This window comes from Salminus brasiliensis, chromosome 17 (genome assembly GCF_030463535.1).
Source record: "Salminus brasiliensis chromosome 17, fSalBra1.hap2, whole genome shotgun sequence".
Taxonomy (NCBI): domain Eukaryota; kingdom Metazoa; phylum Chordata; class Actinopteri; order Characiformes; family Bryconidae; genus Salminus; species Salminus brasiliensis.
This window is the reverse complement of record NC_132894.1, coordinates 36,317,095-36,333,645: the sequence shown is the minus strand read 5'-3', so window position 1 is coordinate 36,333,645 and position 16,551 is coordinate 36,317,095. Positions and strand designations below refer to the sequence as shown.

The window sequence follows — 16,551 nt, the reverse complement described above, 5'->3', positions numbered from 1 at the left end:
CCTTAAGTCTGAAATCAGGCTACCAGTTCAAAGTGACAGACAGGATTTAAGGGTCAGTGCCCATCACCCTCAACCACAGATCGTCCCCAAAACTTCACAGCCATCTTTAAAGACAATCCCTCAGCCTCTGGGTGGATTTTTACTGAGCTTCAGATTTCAAACAGCAGTCCAGCAGCTTCAGAGAACGAGCCGTGGACAGAAATGCGGGCGAGGCTGCTGGGGGGATGTACAGGAACACTGCAGCTCGGGGCACGGTGTTGGGTTTCAGCTCAGTGCTGAAGGTTCAGTGGCTGATCTGCAGCTTTATGGGGGTCGAATGAAGGCTAGAGTCAGGGGTAAAGAGGTGCTGATGGAGGAACGATCGTGGCCCTTTTTCATCAAAGCTGCTCGAATTCATAAAACTGATGTATGCTATCCAATCGAGTGGTGATTGTAGTGAAGCGTTGCCAATTTAAGCAGCCTACAAAGACAAGATCAATAATTAGTGTGTGTATATGTGTTTTACCTGGAGTGCACGTTTTGCCGTCCACCTGCAGGTTGATGCCGGTGGGACAGGCACAGCTGGAGCCTTTGGGGGCTGGAGCCAAAAGACACAGATGACTACAGCCTCCATTATTGACCAAGCAGGGGGTGTGGACTGTATAAATGAAAAGAAGAGGGGGGGGGGATTAAGAGTAAGAAAAGCAATTCTAACAGACTGTAATACACTACAGGAAGCGTAGGGGGCGCTCTATAATGCTCTATAATGTTCATATGATCCACACAGTCATTCTGTAGTCAGCAGATGAACAGATTACAGGAATAATCATTAGCTGTAGCTACATTTAGGTATTTAGTTTATTTTCCAGTCTGGTTTCATGTCTAACTCTCTTCTAAATCATGTACTGTGTATCTCATTGGTTTTAACCCAGTAATACAGAGGGAAGTTAACGCTGGGACAGACGTCACTGACACGTCTGTAGGGATTCAGGAATAATCTGGTCCATCAGTGAGGCGGGCTGAGCCTGATAGGAGCCCCCAGGAGCTTTCTGCCACTGACTGCAGATCCGTTACAATCAGACCTAAAGACACCGGACACCACAGACACTCACATTCCTCCTGTCAGAGCAGCCGTGAGGCAGTGAGGTCACCCCAGTACGTCTCAACAGAGGGGCTGAACACAGGTATACAATAACACAGTGGCCAGTGGCGGTATCAGTGGAAAACCTGCCCAACTGTCCCTAATGACAGTCTTAGGTTCTTATTTCTTTAGATAGATATGTCCTCAAACTCAATGAGTCACATGACCATTCCATAATAATAATAATAATAAGAAGAACTAAATGTTGTTTACAGTGCTGTTTAAGAGTCTTCGTCATCAGTGGAAAAGATCTTGGAAGCTCTCTAAAGTTCTACATTCTCATATTTAATAACCATAAGACATCTGAACTCTATACTCCACCAGTTTAGTATAGAACTCTCTTTGGTCAGAGGTGTCCATAGATGGGACATCTGAAAGAGTACTGCAGAGTCCCCAGTGTGAAGCCCATCCTGAATTCACTCCCATAAGGACTTCAGGCAGTTACTGTGTACTCTTCCAGATGTTCATGCTAACCTGTGGTTCTGTGCCGGTGGAACATGTGAATGTCCATGAGGTTCTCCAGGTTCTCCACTAGTGTGGAGCGACCTAAGCCAGTCATTTTATCTGCGCTCTGGATGCTCTTGGACTGCCAGTCTGTCCAGAAGATCTTGTCTTCATGCAGGGTGAGGCCAAAGGGATGAGGCAACTGCCCGCCAATCAAGACCTTTAGAAAAAAAAGAAAGAGACTTAGCTCAAAGTGTGAGACGACTAATAGTGCATCTATGAGCCAGGTTTGATGGATTCGGCCTAGTCTTGGACTAAACTGCAAAGTCAATGGTGTTTTACAAATCCCAGGAAGTCCAAGGATTAGGGTCTAATCTGGGCTAAACTGGCCCTCTGAGTACCAGTACCAAGTTCTCCACTCTGGAAGCACAGTCCCATACACATCTTTACATCCGTTATATGGACGAAAGTATTGGGACACCTGCTCTTTCACTGCTTCTTCTGAAATCAAGGGTATTAAAGAAAGCTGATCCTGCTTTTGTTGGAGTTACTGAAATTGGATCGCACTTAGCAACAAAAGCACTAGTGAGGTCAGGATGTTGGAGTATTACCACCCCACCCCACCCCAATCCCAAATCATCCCAAAAGTACTGGATGGAGCTCCTCCACCATCATTCCAGAGAACACAGTTCTTCCACTGCTCCACAGCTCCTCAATGCTGGGGGGCTTTATACCCCTCTAGCCCACGCCTGGCATTATTAGGCAGCATGGAGCCAATAGGGTCATGATGATGATCTGCTCCAGAGAGTCCTATTCTATTGGCAGTACTTCTTCTCTACAGGGACTAGACAAGCATTTATCATTCATTCATCATTCAATGCATTCATTAAAGGGGTGTCCACAAATATTTGGACATTCAGTGCATGTACATATTTCACCCTGACCACTAGACGGATGTGGCGTTCACCTGTCTGTTGGATCCGTCAAAGTTGCCGAACTCAATGGTCTTCATGCCGGCATCGGCCCAGTACAGTCTCTCAGTCTGATAGTCGATGGCGAGGCCATTAGGCCAGGTCAGGTTGGTGGAGATGATGACAAGGCGGCTGGACGCATCCATCCCTGCGCGCTCAATCTTAGGGTTCGCTCCCCAGTCTGTCCAGTACATGAACCTACACAGGTACAGAACCGCTTCATGAGTAAAACTGGATTCTGTTTCTCAATCCAGTTTTAGCAGCAACAGTCACTGCTTGATGGCGCTGTGCTCCTTTTACTGTCTACACACTGCAGAGCACAAACTAGCGGGACCATCAGTTATTAAATTACCGAGAGTAAAGTCCTGAGTGAGCAGGACGCTCAGTAAACGCAATGTCCTTAACATCACCGTTTTTATTTACCTGTAATTATAAATAATTTGCATATTACATCAAAATAAGACATTAGGATTCATTATTCAGTGTATATGAGATCTATTGATGTTGATTTTTGAGACATAACGCCCAGCCCTACCCTCCGATTGGGTCCACTACGATGTCGCGGGGTCGATCCAGGTTCTCCCAGATAAGCACTGTGCGCATGCTGCCGTCAGCGTTGGACACTTCAATGCGGTCGGTACCTGATGAGGATCAGAGAAGAAAGGAGTGAATTTTACAGCTTAAATTAGTTTTATTTAGTACTGAATTCATCATTATCATTAATAATCCAGTTATTGATTACTATAATAAATACTTATAATTAAGGCAGTAGCTGTGAAAGGACTGTCAATCTCATAAAGAGCCTGTATAGAATTCCACAATGAGTGCTAACCAAAAACCCAGTAGTATTCTCTTAATGCACTGAACAGAACAGTAGTAATTCTGGTCTGGTACGGAGATATGAGTGATGGTTTGGTGGAGAGACACTTACTGGTGAGGTATAAATATCTGAATTTCAACAACATACATAAAAAAATTCATATCTTTGAAATAATATTAAACACAGAACTGAGGAAGCAGCAGGACTAAGAGTGTAATCACCTGCATCAGTCCAGTACAGTTTGTGTGTGACCCAGTCAACGGCCAGTCCGGCGGGGCTTTCCAGACTGGTGTCCACCACCACCTGTAAAAGACATTGAATAGAGTTAAATAGAGTTCATATAAAACAGGACCTAAAAACAGAACAGGCTGCACTTCTCCTCCTGACAGCAGGGGACAGTATTCCACAACTTTCTCCACAGGCAAAAAAAAAACGCCCTCCTCCACACATTTACATTAAAACCAGCAGGATCCGACTGAGATTAAGCAAAGCAGGAAAATCTGTGAGGATTCATGATCTAATAGTGTTTCTCAGCTCCACCAGAACCCCCACAAGAAAGTCCACATGCAAGCTTTTTTGCATAGTGTTCTTTATAGCTCTGCCAGGGAGTGTTAGGAACTGGTTAGTTTAAAGAACTGGGCTTAAACACTTGAAATACACTGAAAAAAAAATTAAATTAAAACTTCATAATAAATTAAAAAGTACAAATTAAAACCAACTAACTAAATGAAATCGATTCATATAAATTATAAAACATGATTTAAAGGTTTGTTAACAGTCCACACCGATCTGATTCTAAAAGCATTCATCATTTTTCAGCTGAAGTAAAATTCTCATCATCTCCAGTCACACTGAATTATTTACAGTTTTTCTAAAATTTAATTCAGAATTGCTCCGAAATGATCAAACTGACCTGAACTGAATTGGGATGGAAATCAAAGCTTTACTAACTGACCTCCTGTTGGGAGCCGTTCCACAGAGCGCGGTTGATGGAGTCAGTGGTGACGTCGGTCCAGTAAATGTGACCGTCTTTGGAGTCCCAGTCGAGTGCCACGGCGTTACGGACGTCCGCCAGCGGGATGACGTCATCCGACATGTCCTCGGTGTCGAAGCTGATCCGACGGATGTCCGTCCTTCGGGCAAAAAGCAGGAACTTGTCAAGACCTGATCAAAGACCAAAGGTCTCCTGTCAGTGCTCCAGATTTAAACAGAGTTTCCAACAGATACAGACATTCAGACACTCAACACCAACAACCATCACAGAAACATCGCTGACAGTCTGCTGTACGCTCAGCTCTACGGTCACAGTGAGGGGTGTTCAGACTGTGCTCTGTAATGGAACTACGCTTACATGATCACTGATCAGGTCTCTGAGGCAGAGCCCAATGCGTTATCAGTATGATCGGTGATCTGATGTTTTTCTTCATATATAATCATTATGATACTATGATAATGCTGTCATACGCTTCTTTATTAATTATTCATTCTAAGCTCCCGTCCTCACAAATACAGATATTTTTTAAAACTGAGTTTTTTTGTACAATTTTGGCTCCCACCCACACAAAAACACTGAAAAATGTAGCTTTAAAATAAAAACGCTATTTTCTAAAGCTGAGTCAGAGTTGACGTGTGGACGGGAATACCACTGGCTGAATCTCAAACACCTCCTCACTCACTATATAGTGAACTACACATACAGTCCTAACAAGTCCTAAACATACAGGTACATCTCAGATTTCCACATATAAACACATGTTTAAATACTGTACTAAAACATGCAAATATATACAAAACATTCAGATTTAGAATCCAGACTTCCTGAGTTGCATACTACACTACATAGGGAGTAGCGTTTGATTTGGGATTAAACCCCCTTAAACTGTTACGGGTGTATGATGTCTCTTTATATGAGGTTTTATCGCCCTATACAGGGCCAGCATGCTCATGCCAATGTTTTTTAAAATATCCGGATACGTGTGGACGAAGCCTCAACTCAAGCTGCAGTTACGGTTTCATCGCTCAGACCTGCTCTAAACACAGAACAGAATAGAACAGTACTGAGGGTGTGACAGTGGTACTCACTCAGGGCACAGTTGTACTGGTCCACTTTCTTGAAGCCTGTAGGACAGGCGCAGGTAAAGGCTTTATTGCTGGGGAGGCACAGGTGACTACAGCCGCCGTTATTCGTCCCACAGCGATTACGGCCCCCTACAGTAAAAATAAAAGGAGATGAGATATTTGGGACAGACGTATTAACACAACAAGCATCGCAAAGCATCTGACTAAACCTACACAAGATACACTTCAGGCACTCCTAATTTAGCTGGATTTGAGAAACCCTTGGTTTTGTGAATTCCTCCTTCACTCACTGCTTTAAATGGTTCTCTAATGCAGACTGAATACAGTAAAACTGCCATAATAACAAAAATGGCTTTGGAAACATGGATTAAGACTAGACTTGGACTAAACTACTGTGTTAATGCTCAGATCACAAAACCCGCTTAGACTAGATTGTCAGACCCAGATTAGATTTAATCTGGGTCTGACAAATCTGTGCACAGGGTTTAACCATAAGATGAATGAATCTAGCTGGCTAGTCTAATTCTGACTCACCGCTGTTAGAATTACAGTATCAGTACTTTAAAGTACGCTAAATGGACAAAAGTATTGGGACACCTGCTCATTCACAGTTTCTTCTGAAATCAAAGCTAGAACGACCTCGACGTAAGAGACATTAGCCCAGAGTGGTGAAGAATGAATGAATCTTTGGAGTACTGTAGGTTCATTGTGTGTGTATAACGTGTGTGTGTGGTGTTTCTCGAACCTGCGGGCTGTCTCTGAGGGTGCAGTGTGTGTATGTCCATGGGAAAGTGAAGCTTGTTGCGGATGATCTCCTGGTTTTTGCCTGTGAACTTGTTGGCGCTGTTGATGCTCTTGGTGTGCCAGTCGGTCCAGTACAGACTGTCCTCGAACACAGTGATGGCAAACGGGTGAGGAAGACCTGCAGAGAGACAGAGAGCAGAGGAAGAGAGTGAGTGAGAGAGTGTAAATCCCACAATTCTCAATCTCCTCTAGGTGGCGTGATAGAGCACTGTTTAGAAGCAGATCAGCATTAGCTCACAGTGAGAGCTAGCCAGGCTACAGTACAGCTTTCAAACATGGTGGAGGTAGTTTCACACACGGCTACCATTACTAAGACTCCCAAAGTAAACAATGAGAGACCCCTCAGATGATGTAGATGTGATGCTCACAGCAGCCTCATTACTGGTCATAAGTATTTGGACACAGATATTTTTGAACGCAGGTGCCATTAACCCCAGCAATGAAAATGTTTTCACTTTCCTTTCAGCTGACCTGTTGATGACCAGTAGGAGCTGGAAGTGAAGCAAAGCCCACATTTTCCTTTGGGAAAGAGATGCAAACTGCAAAACGCAAACAAGTCATTTAATGCCGGCTTTGCTCAACCAGCTCCTTCCTCAGATCAGTGTTTTTTCCTCTCTCTATCAGATTCTCCCGCTCTCCCACATTCACACCCCCACTCTGCTTTAGCTATTAGTGACACTGTCCATTATCTAAAGCACCAATACAGCACTGAATGGGTTTGGCAGATGCTGAAGTTTCCCCCCATTTGTCCCCTTAATCTCTGCTGCTTTTAATTAGCCTGTTTGTGGTTCAGCTGTGTTCTGCTGCAACGATTAAAGGAGTAGTTTGGCTTAAAATCTCATTTACACAGTTCTCCCCCAACCGTACCCTCACAGGATCAGCTAGCCTTAGGATCAGTTAGCTGCAGAGCAGCCAATCAGAACAAGCTTATTTACATATTCCCTTTTTTAAAGGCACAACAGTCTATTTTTGGTACTTGGCAAAGGAACATGATTACAAATACATCTGAATTCATTAAACTCATAAAAGCACTTTATGAAAGGTTTATAAGCAGACCTGTCTGTTCATTATTTCCCATAATTGACTTTTCTAGGAGGAGAGTGACACCAACATTAAATAAAAATGAAAAAAATAACAATTGTAATCCCTTTATAATTACTTTAACACATATATATATATATATATATATATATATATATATATATATATATATACACATACACACACACACACACACACACACACACATATACATATACACATATATATATATAAATGTAGAGACCACCCTACATAATCAGTTTTTCTGGTTTTACTGTTTATAGGCAGTGTATTTAAGGGAAACCATGGACCATGTATTTCATAAACCATGGACAACATTTTCATACAAACATTTAGTATTTAGAGCATTTATTTATTTATTTACAGAAATGAAACTGCTCAAATAATGCAGAGAAATTATTATAAAAACTATATTATAAAAAAAGTTATTTAGATTTAAAGACAGTGCTAAAATCTGAACTTTGAGAGTATTCAGAATTACTATGGTCTGGTATAAGTCTGTATAAATATATATATATACACACAGACTTTCTACGTCATTTTAAAAACTGACCAATAGAAACAGTCCAAAATCTTTTGCAGTAACGTTTCTAACACCACTGGAAGAGAGGGTTGTTGATTGCACACATTCTTTTATTCAGCACTTCATTAAAGGTTTATCAGCAGGGCAGTCTGGGTATTTTTCTTATAGTGAACTATTGTCGCCCCAGTCTTTGCTTCTCTCTTTGCTCCACCCGGACTCCTCCAGGTGTGTGAAGTTGCTGTTTTCTGATCTTATCTAGAAGGAAGACGACACACGGCCAGACCTGAACTCCAGCAGCTCGCTCGCTCTTTCTCTCTCTCTCTGATGCTGGTACACCTTTAACCCTAATCACTGCTATCTCTCTCTTTCTTCACTGCTTAACCAGTGTGTGTTGGGGTGTGCGTTTGTGAGGGTGTGGGGGGGTTGTGTGTGTGTGTGTTCTGCCTCTTTTGCCAGCTTTAAGCAAAGCTGCAGGAGATATTTATCTTGTACCTGCCCACAGGTGTATTATACCTGCCCACCCACAAGATAAACACACACACACACACACACACACACACACACACACATTCACATTCATAAAATGCTTCTGCATTCTTCTAATACTTGCCGAACGTGTCGGCTTAGAACAGAAAATGGGCCGCATCTCGATGGACAGGCATTCAGCTAACAGCAGCAGCAGTCTGAGCTCAGTCTGTACTGTAGTCCATGTTCTAGATAAGCCACATAATCGAGTCTGGTAGAGATCACTGAACACCTCCACACACTTTGAGGAGATGGGGTGATGAGTTAGGCCTGCAGTTAGCTCCATGCTAATTGGTGGAGCACAAGGCGCCATCGCCAAAACAATGATGGGCTAAACTCGGCGTCTGGGGGCGGAGTCAGCAGTTCACTAATTTAATCTTTTTTCTGCCACCGACAACAAACAGCTGTATCTGAATACTGTAATAATAAAAAAAAGAGTCTAAATACATGATCAATAAAAATAAACTAAAATTAGATGTCATATTTTTATAATTAATAATTCATGAGGTCATCTCTGAAAGCCTAGAGGGCCCTCAGGGTGCACAGTAGACTGTGTGTTACATAATTAAATGACAAATTCTGAACACCACCTCTGCTTCTACGACTATCTGGCGTCTCTGTCCAAAAATTCATAAAACACATCCCTTAATTATGTCGTTTTACTGTGATTTTATTTACCATATTTCCTCATTTTGTCCTTAAAATAATAATTTAAAAAATGTCCTGGAAACACCACGGAGCTTCACTGCAAATACAAACAAATGCTGATGGAGTTGAACACATCCTCCACGCTGTGCTGGCTGGACTGGGGGGCGTCCAGGAGAACCCTGGAGGAACCGAGCTCTGTTCTTCAGACTAGCTCACCGACAAGATCTCACTACTTTCTCTCTTCAGAATGAGAAGCTCTCGTTTCTCCCTTTTACTGGATTTATCTTCACCTGCTTTATCTGCTCTGATGAGATCTGGAGCTTCTACAGTAAAACTGCAGGATGTGTGTGTATTAGTATCTATCTATATCTATATATATATATACACACACACACACACACACACACACACACACAGTGGTCGGGAATATTGATTTTAGAGCGTCTGGTCTTCATGGGCCCCGTTGTGTTTGCATGGCCTGGTAGAAGCTGTACCACTGTACAATCCTCTGAATTAAACGGGCAGACTCGGATCATGTCTTGGCTGTTCGACTGCATTTGATTGAAAGGGAAAGTTGTGTAATTCCGGCTTTAAAACAAAAACACAGCCCGTTTTCCTGCGTGTGGTCACCTCAGCGGCTCGCTCTTGCGGCCGTGTTCATTCAAGCTTTTCCTTCTGGAAGGTTCCAGACGCTCATGTGGTTTCTGAGCCATTTTCATGCGCGATCCTCGGGGCTGGAATTCCACACACTGGCTGGGAATGCTGAGTCGGAATGCTGTCTGTAAACCTGGCTTTCATGCCGGATCACGTTTCACCCCCACGGTACCTCTCCGGCTGCAATCAGCCAATCACGTTCGGCCCTGGCACGTCCCTGATGCGCTATGAGGCGGATGATAAACCGCTAAACGGCTAGCGTCCGGCTCAGCCCGCTGCAGCGCTGGTCCTGACTCCAGCTCCTCATAAATCTCCCCGATTCTACAAAAGTGGATCTGGAGTGTCTCTCTGTATTATACTGGGAGGGAATATCATGGGGCGAAGGCCCCAAAACCACGGGAATTCTTTAGTCTGTGGAAAACTCTTAACTGGGACACATTTAACCCCCTTAAACCCAGCGAGCGAACACGCTACTCTCACAGCACTTACTGAATCATCAGCATTAAAGAGCTCCCATCATGGAAAGGATCATTTTCCTCGCTCTTACAGGAAGTGTAGAAACATCTGAAACATGCCGCTCATCTATTCAAAAACAGGCCATTCTGAAGGCGTCCACCTTTTAACATATAACCTATACCTAGGGCAGTGGTGGCTCAGCGGTGAGAGCGACGGGATATCGATAACAGGGTTGTGGGTTCGATTCCCGGGCTCGGCAAGCTGCCACTGTTGGGCCCTTGAGCAAGGCCCTTTACCCTCTCTGCTCCCCGGGCGCTGGAGTTGGCTGCCCACCGCTCTGGGTGTGTGTGTGTCTGTACTCACTGCCCCTAACACATGTGTGTGTGTGAGTGTGTGTTCACTACCAGATGGGTTAAATGCGGAGGACACATTTCGCTGTACACTGTACAGTGACAAATACGTGCACCTTTCACCTCACCTTCATACTGAACCTATACTGAAGTTATATTGAACTTATAAGCCCTAATTATTTTTAAATATACCAGTACAGGGCAGCCAATCACAGAGTTCATTTACATATCACCAATCTTTTAAGAGATTTCAGAAGCCAGTGAAACACTAACACTCCTCAGACAGAAATAAATAAATAATAAATAAATTAATTAATAATAAACAAATAATACTTCTGTGTCTTGTTTACCAGATAGGACGTTTTGACCGAATCACAGCCAGGATCTAGTCCACTATAATGCACCACCTCCAGCGTTGGAGCGATTAAAGAAGGACAGTGCTGACGTACCTTGGCTGATGACGGCTTTCCGGTTCTTTCCATCCAGGTCTGCCCTCTCGATGACGTGGTGCTTGGCGTCCACCCAGTACATGCGGTGTCCGGCGTAGTCGATTGTCAGTCCGTTGGGCCAGAACAGGTTTGTGTCTGCGATGATCCTGCGGCCGGAGCCGTCCATGTTGGCGTACTCGATACGGGGTGTGTTGCCCCAGTCTGTCCAGTAGATCTTACTGGAGAATAAAATAAGTAAATTAAGTAAATTAATGAGATTAAGAACATTAAATTATGGCAAAGATATGAGACCAAGAAGCCAAGAGCCGAGAGGTGAACATATTAAAGTGAAAATTTAGTGGAAAATTAGTTTATTTAGTTTTACACTGGTTCCTGAATCACAACACACGATACTCAAGCAGTTATCAGGGGTTCCTCACACCTGCTAGATGCATCATCAAGTGTCTGTAAACTGGAAAATGTGTGTGTACATAGGTAGATCCTAGATTTCATAATGGATGCATCAACAGATATGGACCAAAATAGCTTTCCGTTGATGTCCAGTAAAGATATGGGGTGTTTTTACTGTATATACTGTATATATGAGAACCTATACCCATACACAAATGGTGACAAAAAATGTAGAAGATGGACCCTTAAACAACTCAACATTTAAGGCACCATGCCAGACATCAGACCCTGAAAATGTCTCATGTCTCATGTTTGTGTTTTTGCTGCTACAGTAATAAAAAGTATTTATACAGTATATGTTTACGTTTATGGCATTTAGCTGACATAAATATAATATCTAAACATAACACACTGAAGTTCCTTAGCTGGTGAACCGTCCTGCAATCAGCAGATCTAAGCAGCGTGTCCCGCTAGCTCTTACCCTTCGATGGGGTGCAGAGCTATGGCACGTGGTTTCTCCATACTCTGCCATATCAGAACCTTCCGATGTGTGCCATCCAGATTAGCCACCTCGATCCGAGACGTCCCAGAGTCTGTCCAGTAAAGCTTATCGTGGATCCAGTCTATAGCCAGACCACCTACAGAGAGAGAGAGGAAAGATGAGAGAGACAGACAATCATGCAGCATCTCTCTTATCAATGAAACACACAGAGCTGCAGTGTGTGCTGTGCAGTGGAACGTCAACAGAACCTCAGACACAGAATAACACGTTCTAGAAGTGTATATATAAAATTTTTTAATATATCGATATATTTAATTAGTCAAATCTGGACACTAATGCTATTATTAGACCTTCTTTCTAGATGTCCTACAGTTTCTCAGTCCGTTTAGAATCATCTGCAGTTCTGTTCATTATTCTGGATCTGTATGTGGATAAGCTGTGGTAGAGCAGCAGCATCACCAGCATCCACCCACAATCACATTGTACACGTAGCTGCAGCTGACCTGCTGTTCTACCACTGAAGCAGAGACTCCTGAATGGTAGTGAAAGCCTGAGTAGTGTGAAACGTCTCTCTCAGTCAGGATTTTATTCCTGAACAGGGTAAGTGAGTTAATATTCATTATGAGCGCTCGCTCTGAAGACGCTGGCTCAGGATTTACGGTCTCTTATTGAGAGAAAACTGCTGCTCGACTCGTGTGTGGACGCCCCAGCCAGCATGAGGTCAGCAGAAAACTGACTTTTTCTCTCTCTTTTTTTTTTCTTTTTTTTTTTACGACCACACCAGCGTCCGACATTATAACGTGTGTGATCCCATCTGTGGCTGATTTCTGAAACAGGGAAAAGGGCTATTAAACCTGAACAGCTTTCCAGAGACGGGATTCTTAATGTTTTCAGCCTCACGGCGGCCGGCCAGATGCACTGGGCAGTGAGAAGAGGTTCAGGACACGGACCATAAAACACAGAAACTGCTACAGATTCAATTCTATAGACTGTCTAAAGTGGGCTGTGCTTTACTGCCCTGCAATAAGATGAGCATTTTTGATTACAGGATGTGATGGTTCTAAATATAAGCACTAAATCTAACGTTTCTATACACCTCCTGAGCAACCGCTGGTTCATACAGTACGCTCACTGTCCCTATAATAATGTAACTATAATTATACATCTATACAATTTATAAAAAATCTTCAACTACTTGCTGGCACACACACTCTCTGGAATGATGGTGGTGGAGCTCTATCCAGTACTTTTGGGATGAGTTTAGGAGTTGGGAACAAGGTGGGACAGTGATTATCCATTATCTTGACCTCATGAAAGCTCTAGTTGCTGAATGCAATCAAGTCCTCACAGCAATGCTCCTCCAGAATCTAGCAGAAAGTCTTCTTCTCTGGACAGTAGAGACAGTTACTCCAACAGAAGCAGAAGAAACTCTTTTAATACTCTTGATTTCAGAAGAAGCAATGAATGAGCAGGTGTCCCAATACTTTTGTCCATATAGTGTATATGATAGGTTATACCAATAAAATGGCCATAGTGTAAAAAACAGCTGCCAACACAACACCACTGGAGCTCAGGCTCAGAACGCTAACTGCTAATTCTGTTACTTCAGCTAACAGATGCCGCAGCTGGCTAGCATCACCCAAGCTGAGTGATGGGGGCAAGGGAGGCCTGTCCTACCCACCCAGAGAGGACATTTATGCTCTCTGGGACTCCCGGAGACTGACAGAGGGATTGAACGTGCAAATGCCTGATGACAGAGCCACGCTTAGACAGCTGCGCCACTCAGGAGCCCTGCTGTTACTTTTTTCAGTTATAGAGATGCGACTGAAGGAAGGCGGCTCAGTACCTGGGCTTTCCAGTCCAGTAGACACCACCTCCTCCACATTACTGCCGTTCAGGTTGGCCTTCATGATGCGGTCCAGCGTGACGTCTGACCAGAACACCAGCTCTTTACTGTGGTGGAAGTCGAGAGCGATGGCGTTCTCCAGGTTGTTCAGCAGAAGGGTGTACTCAGAGCGGTGCGGCAACACCTGCCGAATATCAATCCGATTCGCAAACAACAGCACAGGCTCCGGACCTGAGAGAGAGGGCAGGAGAGCGAGCGAGGGAGTGAGTAAGATAATACTGAATCAAAAAGGCTAAAAAAAAAAAAAGCAAATCAGAATGAATCAGGAAACTGAGAGTAAAGAGGGAGTCAAAATGAATCAAATGAAATGAAATAACATAAAAAACTACATTAATTCAGTGAATCAGATCAAAGTGAATCTGAGTGAGTCAAAGTAAATAAAGTAAATGAAAACAAAAAGTGATTCAAAGATTTTTCAGACTGAATTAATCTAAAATAATTACAGTGAATGAAGATGAATCCGAGTGAATCAGAATGAATCAAAATGAATCAGAGTAAATCAAAATGAATCAAAATATATCAGAGTGAATCAGAGGAATCAGAGTGTATTTACTCACCCAGAGCTTTGCAGCTGCGCTTATCGGGTCGGAGCTCGTAGCCCTGAACACAATAGCACTGGAACCCCCCCTGAGTGTTGGTGCAGCCCTGACTGCAGTAGCCCTCATTCGCACACTCATCCACATCTGTAAACATCCAAAAGGGCAGGGGGGGGACCCAGGGGGTTAACAAGAGGTCAGTAAAGTGATCGAAAAGTAGGAGCTCTCACTGACCACTGTCTTTATGTTTACGTGGGTTTATTCTAATGTTATATAGAGTTAATTACAGGTAGACACTCACTGACCACTAAGAGCTTTAAATAAGTTTCTACACAGTCCTGCAAACACACACACACACACACACACACACACACACACACACACACACACACGTGTCTACAGAAGCCGTGCACAGTGTGCCAGGATTCCAGTGTGGTGAGACCAGGCGCATTCCAGCCAGACTGAGCAGAAGATGAAGAGATGAAAGACAGGAGAACAGAAAGGAAGAAAGGATCGCTGCTGTTTCTGGAACAGCTTCAGTCAGACTGCAACATGAGCGCCTGCCACCAAAACCCGGATACACACACACACACACACACACACACACACACACACAACGAAAGCCAATGCCTGTCGACCGACAGCGTCGCAGGTTTTCACCTCCTGTGATCCTCCTTTTGACCTTCTGAACAAAAATGACACCCCTCCAGTTTCCCCTCTTACCCCAATTACACTCAGTCAGTCAGCTTAGGTTTGGGCTAAATGCAAACACAGCTTGTCTAGTCCCTGTAGAGAAGTACTGCCAATAGAATAGGACTGCCTTGAGCAGATCAACATCATGACCCTATTGGCTCCATGCTGCCTAATGCCAGGCGTGGGCTAGAGGGGTATAAAGCCCCCCAGCATTGAAGAGCTGACTCACCTTGGCAGGTTTTTCCATCATCAGAGAGTTTGTATCCTGTGTGGCAGGAACACTGGACTAATCCTCGGCTCATCAGACACTTCTGAGAACAGCCGCCGTTACCCACGTTACAGTTCCCTTCAGTGGACCTCGGACCTACACACACACACACGCACACACACACAACGGCATGGTTACACATTCATGTATATGAATTAAGACATTACAGAGGTGTGGTACACTATATGGACAAAAGTATTAGGACACCTACACATTACACCTGCTGGAGCTTTTCTGACATCCCATTCTAACCCCATAGGCTGTATTAATACGGAGCTGGTCCTCCTTTGCTCTCAGCTCTAGCAGCAGCAGCAGCAGGTCTGGAGCTCTTTCTGGAGGCTTCTCTGCACTCTGCTCTGAGCTCAGCACTCGGCCCTGACCCCGCTCTGTAACTTTACGTGGTCTGACAGACACTCGGTGGCTGAGCTGCTCTCTGTGAGCTGTTCCTCCTAAACTCTTCCACTGTTCAATAATAACACCACTCACAGCTGATGGAGGAAGATCTAGGAGGGAGGAGATTTCACCAGCTGACTTGTTGTTGTTGGTGCAGCGGTGTCTCCTATTACATACAGAACCACGCTGGAGTTCAGTGAGCTCTTCAGAACCTCCCGTTCTTTCACTGATGTGTGGAGGAAAGACAGACTGCAGGACTAGAGGCTGGAGTTTATAGAGCTGTGGCACAATGTGACCTAGATTCAAAGGTAAAGAGGTGTGTCTCAATACTTTTGTCCATGTAGTGTATCTGACGTGTGCTTCTTCTGGATTTGAGGTCAGTATCCAATCATGATACTGTGAAGTAGTTAAGAAGTTCTTTGTTTTTTGAGCTTCTCTGTCTGTGTGTGTGTGTGTGTGTGTGTGTGTGTGTGTATGTGTGTATATACTCACGGCAGTCTTGGTGCGGGTGTTCATCTGTTCCATCTCCGCAGTCGTTTACGTCATTACACACTTTGCGTTGACCAATACAACGGCCGTTTCCACACAGGAACTGATCAGAGGCGCATGGAGGAGCTCCTGTATAACAGATAATAATAAAATTAAGTAATATAATAATACTGCTTATTATTTTTCACATTAAAATTTCTCATATAATTAATAGACAACTAAAAATAATAAACATTACAATTATTATAGTATTGTAATAATAACATAATATTCATTACATGATAATATATTTCTTTACATTTAAAGTACTGCATATAATTATTAATAATTAAACTTTTTTTTTATTTATTATGAACTATAGTAAAGGAAATACATTAAATTCATAATATTACATTGTAATGTATAACCTATTATTAACCTACGGATAACCTATTACTGATCATGCTAATTCTTCTTCTTAGAATTATTA

The 16,551-nt window shown here is 43.4% G+C and overlaps 1 protein-coding gene across 2 annotated transcripts in view; it reads right to left on the bottom strand.

Annotated features, from left to right (window-relative positions):
• The window catches only part of lrp4 (low density lipoprotein receptor-related protein 4), a 30,237-nt gene that overhangs the window by 10,313 nt on the left and 3,373 nt on the right, over window positions 1-16,551 (bottom strand). For both annotated transcript variants that reach the window (XM_072659874.1, XM_072659875.1), the window contains exons 6-19: window positions 16,086-16,211; window positions 15,162-15,296; window positions 14,261-14,386; window positions 13,644-13,874; window positions 11,777-11,933; window positions 10,906-11,123; window positions 6,180-6,356; window positions 5,438-5,563; window positions 4,311-4,519; window positions 3,577-3,658; window positions 3,071-3,176; window positions 2,532-2,733; window positions 1,595-1,784; window positions 506-637 (exon numbers count right to left, since the gene is read on the bottom strand). In XM_072659874.1, coding sequence (XP_072515975.1) covers window positions 506-637; window positions 1,595-1,784; window positions 2,532-2,733; window positions 3,071-3,176; window positions 3,577-3,658; window positions 4,311-4,519; window positions 5,438-5,563; window positions 6,180-6,356; window positions 10,906-11,123; window positions 11,777-11,933; window positions 13,644-13,874; window positions 14,261-14,386; window positions 15,162-15,296; window positions 16,086-16,211 — 2,217 coding nt within the window. The remainder of the gene's footprint in view (window positions 1-505; window positions 638-1,594; window positions 1,785-2,531; window positions 2,734-3,070; window positions 3,177-3,576; window positions 3,659-4,310; window positions 4,520-5,437; window positions 5,564-6,179; window positions 6,357-10,905; window positions 11,124-11,776; window positions 11,934-13,643; window positions 13,875-14,260; window positions 14,387-15,161; window positions 15,297-16,085; window positions 16,212-16,551) is intronic.